This window comes from Phoca vitulina, unplaced genomic scaffold, assembly GCF_004348235.1.
Source record: "Phoca vitulina isolate PV1807 unplaced genomic scaffold, GSC_HSeal_1.0 scaffold45, whole genome shotgun sequence".
NCBI classification, from domain to species: Eukaryota; Metazoa; Chordata; class Mammalia; order Carnivora; family Phocidae; genus Phoca; species Phoca vitulina.
Genome location: NW_022589748.1, coordinates 9,824,105 through 9,831,070, shown reverse-complemented (window position 1 = coordinate 9,831,070; position 6,966 = coordinate 9,824,105). Strand labels below are relative to the sequence as shown.

General features: G+C 63.9%; 1 protein-coding gene across 4 annotated transcripts; it reads left to right on the top strand.

Moving 5' to 3' along the window:
• The first annotated feature begins 303 nt into the window (after window positions 1–303).
• HSD3B7 (hydroxy-delta-5-steroid dehydrogenase, 3 beta- and steroid delta-isomerase 7) lies at window positions 304–4,461 on the top strand. Of its 4 annotated transcripts, none has more exons than XM_032430837.1 (7): window positions 304–449; window positions 564–960; window positions 1,174–1,329; window positions 1,588–1,696; window positions 1,996–2,095; window positions 2,269–2,431; window positions 2,945–4,461. In XM_032430837.1, the coding sequence occupies exons 2-7, from the start codon at window positions 792–794 to the stop codon at window positions 3,358–3,360; spliced, it is 1,113 nt and encodes a 370-aa protein (XP_032286728.1). In that variant the 5' UTR covers window positions 304–449; window positions 564–791; the 3' UTR covers window positions 3,361–4,461. The 4 variants fall into 4 exon arrangements, with proteins under 4 accessions (XP_032286728.1, XP_032286727.1, XP_032286730.1 ...); XM_032430836.1 differs by having other exon boundaries at window positions 310–449; window positions 786–960; XM_032430839.1 differs by having other exon boundaries at window positions 310–449; window positions 786–960; window positions 2,050–2,095; window positions 2,945–4,081.
• The last annotated feature ends 2,505 nt before the right edge of the window (window positions 4,462–6,966 follow it).

Below are 6,966 nucleotides of genomic sequence, written 5' to 3'. Positions count from 1 at the left end.
TGGTCATCCAGAAATCCCCCACCTCGGTCAGCTGGAGCTGGGCCAAAGTTGGCCTCCCTTCCCTTCCCAGAACCACAGCTGCTGCTGGGCTTCTGGCATCCTGGGAAATCCAGCAAGAGGGGTGGACTGACGTCATGCAGTGGGAATGAGGTCACCGCACCTGCTCCCTCCTCAGTGCCCACCCAGCAGGTGGCTTCCCCAGCTCCCTTCCCCAAGTTCTTTGCTGGAACCAGCTGCCGGCGGACTGCAGAGTGGCCGCCAGGGGGCGCCCTACGGCAAGAGTGCTGGGGACGGAGGGGTGGAGGCTGGGCTGGTGTCTGTTCCTGGAATGGGCCAGGAGGGAGGAGGAGCAAGCGGAAGGGGACGGTGTGTTGGCCGGCTGGCCCAGGCGTCGAGAGAAGACGGCCCGTCCGGTGGCCAGTTTGGGTATCTTGGGAGCGTGGCTGCAGGTAGGCCGAGGTGATGCCAGGGCCCCAAGGTCCCTTTCCCTAGTCACAGCCCTTCCCGTCTCCCTCTCCTTTCTTCCTCAGCTCTTGACCTCCTGCCTTCCATTTTTGTCCCAGAACCACCCCCTCCAGCTCAGCCCCTGAGCCCTTCCCAGACGCCAGGCCCTCAGCCTTCTCTCAGGAGCTGCGGCTGGCGGGCTCAGAGGGCAGGTAGCCTGGCTGCTGCAGCCCCGGCTGCAGGTTCGGGAGCCCACCAGGCCAGAGGCGGCGGCGAGGGCTAACAGGTGTGCCCGCGGCACCGGGTACGTAGGGGCAGGCAGCTCGGGTTCTCTTCCCCAGCCAGGCATGGCCGAGTCCACAGAGGTCCGGAAGCTGGTGTACCTGGTCACAGGTGGCTGCGGCTTCCTGGGGGAGCATGTGGTGCGGATGCTTCTGCAGCGGGAACCCCGGCTCTCGGAGCTGCGGGTCTTTGACCTGCACCTGGGCCCCTGGCTGGAGGAGCTGAAGAAGACAGGTGACCATGGTGGGGAGGGACGCGAGGGTGGGGTGGGCGGACTCCGCTGGCCGGGGTGGAAAAGATGATGCGTGTTTATATCTTCCAGTGCACATGGATGGGATGAATGAGTCACCTTGGGAACATGTGGCTCCTAAGGGTGTAGGCTGAGGCCAGCAGCTGGCCGGCGGCCCCAGCTCTGACCCTGTCTCTGGCTGCCCCCATCCCTACCAGGGCCCGTGCAGGTGACTGCCATCCAGGGGGATGTGACCCAGGCCCACGAGGTGGCAGCAGCTGTGGCTGGAGCCCACGTGGTCATCCACGCAGCTGGGCTGGTGGATGTGTTTGGGCGGGCCAGCCCAAAGACCATCCACGAGGTCAACGTGCAGGGTGAGGTGGCTGCTTGTTCCCCACCCCCTCTTTGACCTTGACTTCTGGGATTCTCCTGTGAAAACCTGTCCTCTGGACACTCCTGCCCCCGCCGTAATGGCAGGTCCGGCGGCCCTCAGCCCCGCTGTGGTTTTCCCTGGACCCGGGGAAGGAAGCCCGGGGCCGTCATCCAGATTTGAGATGCGGGGTGGGAAAGATGCAGAGAGGGAGGAAGTTTTAGCTCGGGTCCACCCTTCCCCTCCCCACCACCTCTCCCAGGCACAAAGAACGTGATTGAGGCTTGTGTGCAGACTGGAACACGGTTCCTGGTCTACACGAGCAGCATGGAAGTTGTGGGGCCCAACATCAAAGGCCACCCCTTCTACCGGTAAGCTGAGGTTCCCCTCAAGACTCTAGGAGCCCCATCTCCCCTCAGCATTAAGAATTTTCCCTCTCGGGGCGCCTGGGTGGCTCAGTCGTTAAGTGTCTGCCTTCGGCTCAGGTCATGATCCCAGGGTCCTGGGATCGAGCCCCGCATTGGGCTCCCTGCTCAGTGGGAAGCCTGCTTCTCCCTCTCCTACTCCCCCTGCTTGTGTTCCCTCTCTCGCTGTGTCTCTCTCTGTTGAATAAATAAATAAAATCTTTAAAAAAAAAAAAAAAAAAGAATTTTCCCTCTCCCTCAACTAGGGGCAATGAGGACACCCCCTATGAAGCAGTCCACAAACACCCCTATCCTTGCAGCAAGGCCCAAGCTGAGCGGCTGGTCCTGGAAGCCAATGGAAGGGAGGTGAGACAGGAGGCGAAGAGACACGAAGCTGGGGTGGGGAGGGCTGCCAGTGCTGGCGGGACTTCTCCGCAGCCTGCCCTGGGCACCTCCTTCCATCTCCAATTTGAGGAGGCCGGGCCAGAGGGCAGGCTGCCGGGTCCTGGGCCTTCACCACGCCTGCCTTTCGCCCCCAGGTCCGTGGGGGGCTGCCCCTGGTGACGTGTGCCCTGCGTCCCACTGGCATCTACGGCGAAGGCCACCAGATCATGAGGGACTTCTACCACCAGGGCCTTCGCCTGGGGGGTCGGCTCTTCCGGGCCATCCCAGCCTCTGTGGAGCACGGTCGGGTCTATGTGGGTAAGGCCCCGGCTACACAGCGGGGAGGCTGAGAACGGGGCAGGGCCCGTGTGGTCCTGGGTGGGCGGTGTGCGCCCCCGGGCAGCGAAGGGTGAGCCACGCGTGGGCCGGAGCAGCCGGATGCGCGGGCCTTGCCTGCCCGACCAGAGAGGAAGCGGCGGCCGTGCGAGCTGGGAAGGCGAACGGAAGAAACACGTCCCCGGCCGAGGACAGGAGCGCGGTTACGGGAGCCGCATCTCCCCGGGAGAGGCCAGGGGCAGCACCTGCACGGGAGCAGCCGAAGCAGTAGCCTCCACCCAGGCTGGCCCCGGAGGGCAAGTGGCTACAGGGGCTGGGGAGAAAGCAGCCTTTACAAGGGCCGTAGTTACGCGGGCACGTGCACGTGAGCCCGAAGCCGGGGGCGGGGGCCGGCGGGGGGGGCGGCTTGGACACCGGCCGGCCCGGGAGAGGGCAGCCTCTCCGCGGGCTCCGGGGCACCCGGGGCCACAGCCGCCTCCCTTCCCCCACCGGTAGGCAACGTGGCCTGGATGCACGTGCTGGTGGCGCGGGAGCTGGAGCGGCGAGCGGCACTCGTGGGCGGCCAGGTGTACTTCTGCTACGACGAGTCGCCCTATAAGAGCTACGAGGACTTCAACATGGAGTTCCTGGGCCCCTGCGGGCTGCGGCTGGTGGAAACCCGCCTGCTGGCGCCCTACTGGCTGCTCATGCTCCTGGCTGCTCTCAATGCCCTCCTGCAGTGGCTGCTGCGGCCGCTGCTTCTCTACGCGCCCCTGCTCAACCCCTACACGCTGGCCGTGGCCAACACCACCTTCACCGTGAGCACCGACAAGGCTCAGCGCCACTTCGGCTACGAGCCCCTGTTCTCGTGGGAGGACAGCCGGACCCGCACCATCCGCTGGGTGCGGGCCATGGAGGGTTCAGCCCAGTGATGGTGGAGCTAGGGCCTGGAGCATCCATCCGGGTCTGGAGCCCTCAAACCCTGGAGGGGGGGGTGCGGGGGGGGGGGAAGGCTGCAGTCTGGAGCTGGAGCAGGGGTCTGGGGCCAGCCCGGCTGTCCCTACAGCTCTCCCCGTGTCGCATCCATGAGCCTTGAGTCAGCGTCCTCGTGCCTCTAAGTTCTAGGGCGGGGCTTTGGGACAGGCGTCTCTGCACTCTCAACCCAGGCCTGACGGCTGGTGGGCGAATGTCCGATGCCCCTGATGATCTCATCTGCCCCGTCCCATTTCTGGCTTTTCAAGCAGGAAGTGAGTAGGACTTCCACGGGCTTCGTGCTGGCCTTCTGAGGTCCAGGCCCGGATTCGGGCCTCCATTCGGCGGGAAGATTCTTTCTGGCTCCTCCCACCACCTTTGGCCCTCCTTGGGGGTCATAGTCCCGTTCTTTTAAAAATATTTATCACCTTTAGACAGCTCTCTCTTCTCTTCAACGAAGCCTAAGCAGATCTGCGCATTTTCCTTCTGCCTGCTCCACCCAAATTAGTTCCTACAATATTGTGCTGTACCTGGCCGAGCCCTGGATTAAAGCTCCCTATCCAAGCCTGTGTCCATCTACCTGTCCGGCTCCCCCCTCCTGCCTCCCACCCTGTCTCCCCCTCCCCACGGCGCCTGTCCCATGTGGGGACAGAAGGAAGTGAGCACACAGCACGCCCGCTGTTGGATTGGTTGCTATTTCTCCCGTCCCACGGGGCCCGACCCGGCCCGGGGTGGGGGTGGGGGGGCTCTGGGGACAGGACATGCAGGGCGGGGTGGGGGGGGCAGAATTTTCCTGTGTTTTATCCATTTGCAACTTGGTCACCAATAGAGAGAGATGGGACTCTGAGGGCTAACAGGAGAGGGTGGCCTGGCTCTGGGCCCCCAGCCAGGCCCCAGGAGTCCTGTCCCCTCCGGAGAGGAGAGGGAAAGAGCTCTAGAAACCAACGGAGAAACAGAAGGGGCAAGGGCTCATGTCAGCAAACACGGCTACGTCACGTGACACGCCAGCGACACGGAAACACACGCCAACGCACACGGCTGCACAGCGGGCGGGGGGTGGGGAGCCGGGGGCCACCCATTTTGTCCTGTGCGGGGCGGGCTGGGGGGACAGGGCGAATGCATAGAACACATCATGTACACACGCTCAACGCGTGGCAAGAGCGTGCATCGCCCGACAGGCACATGGGATGGACACGCAGTGTGCTTTGTGAGAGGCAGGGCGGGGGGGGGGGGGGACGGGAAAGCAGCGAGGCCCGGCCAGGCCCAGGGCCACCCACGGGGCACACATGGGCTTGGGGGTCGCAGGTGCATGGAGGGAGAGCCGCACACACTCGTCTGAGAACATGCGTGACACCAGCCCCCAGACAACGGTCCAGGACACACACCGACACAGCAGCCGACAAGCGGCCGTCACATGATGTGGGGACTTGAAGAAGCTGCCGCACAGCAGCCCCTCGGGGATCCTCCCAGAGACGTGGGCCTGACACCACTCACGGAGGCCACGGCAGCACTCCAGCCGCGGCTCCGCCCTCGCGCTCGTGGCCCCAGGGCTGTGGGAATTCCGGGAACACCGGGGCTGCAAGGCTGTCCTGGCTCGGCGGCAGGAAGGAAAAAGGGCGGGGGTGCCGGGGCCCGTTCTGATGTCGCCAAAGAAGGCTGACATGGGAGCACGAGGGCTGTAATTAGATGCCGGGGCAAACTTCCCATCCTGCAGAAGGACATTCTTGGAAGGGACGGGCAGGCTCCCCTCCTCGAGAGAGCCCACCGTGGGGGCTGTAACGACCGGCCTCACACAGGCGGGGCTCAGACAGCTCAGGCAGGGAAGGGCTCAGCTACAAGAGCTGGGGGGGGGGGGGGGGGGGGGGTATTGTGTTCTGGAAGGCCACATCTGCATTGGCTCCCTGTCTCTGTGTCTCTCACACTCACACACACACATACACACACACTGCACAGGAAGCGGGACCCTGGGAAACAATCTGCACACACGTACGCGACCCCTTCACCCTGTGCACACGCACGCCCAGCCCCGGGCGTACACTCCCGTCCATGCGGGTCCTTGGCTCAGGCACCTCCCGCCTGCCACCAGCCTCGCGGACCCACCCGTGCCTCGGGCAGGTGTGGTCCACGCAGCGAGGGAGGCGCTGGCCTTTTCCTCGCCCTCAGACACCCGGGCCCGTGCGTCACCTCAGTCTCCACCCGGGGCACGGGAGGGGGCGGGCAGGGTCAGGGACAGCCATGGCCAACATCTAGCAGGAGATGTGTCCGGGGGAGGGGCCCCGGGACTCAGCTCCCCTGGGGCGGTGGCTGCCACACCGGCCATCCCGGTAGGCCGGGAGTGACAGTTCCAGTCCCGGAGGCAGAGCCCGGGCCATCCAAGGGGGTGCTGAAGACACACACTGGCCTCACCCAGTTCTGAGGGAAACGTGTGCAAGGCGCGAATGCCCTCCTTTTCAATCTGTCCGGGGCAGCCCTGGACATGCCCCGCATCGGTACCATCTCCCACCAAGAGCCCTTCCAGGCGGCACCGGCGTGTGGGCAGCTCGGCCGCGTCGGCGGACATGGCCGCGCCCGGGGCTGGGGGGGCACCCGCGCGGGGCCTCTTCGGCCTGGGCACGTGTGAGCACACGGACATATCCCCGCTCTCCCAGCTGCAGGGCTACCCTCTGGCAGAGACATAGAAAAGACTGGCACGTGGGCATGTGTGCACAGGGGCTCGGAGACCTGGCAGGGCAGGAAGCGCCAGTTGCACAGTGTTGGTGGAACGGTGTGTGGCCACACCAGATGCTGGTCAGCAGCTCTGGGGAGAGAGGGAGAGGGCAAATACAGCTGGATGAACAACCCTGGACGGGGCACACAGGTTTAAAGAAGCACACACGTGTGCATAGGATACACAGGCGGGCAGAAACACACTATGTAGAAAGCCTCACACTCACACACACACACACACACACACACATATTCTACATAGCACAGAAATACAGATTTTTTGTGCCCACCCAACACGGAGGGCTCCGTCCGAGGAGAAGACCTATCAACACTTGAAGCACATCCTTGACACACATGCACACGCACGCACGCACACGCCCGCACACACGTACTCCTCACACTACCTGCTGGGAGAAGTGCACACGTACATACAGGCTGAGCTGGGTTATGGGTACGTGTATGCTTCCACTCACCTTGGTTACACTCCACAGGCTCACAATGCACACACGCACACACACGCACGCACACACGCACGCACACACGTACTCCTCACACTACCTGCTGGGAGAAGTGCACACGTACATACAGGCTGAGCTGGGTTACGGGTACGTGTATGCTTCCACTCACCTTGGTTACACTCCACAGGCTCACAATGCACACACATGCGTGCACACACACACACACTCCCTGGGGTTTGCTCAACATCACACCGGGGTGTCTGCCATGGCCTCTGTGCACCTGGGCCGACCTGGATCGTCCGCGAATGTGAGTGTGAGCCCCCGAGCACTCACAGCCCGCCGTCTCTAGAGCAGGCACGGCGGAGGCGGGGGTCGTGGGAGGAAGTGCTGTTGTACCGGATC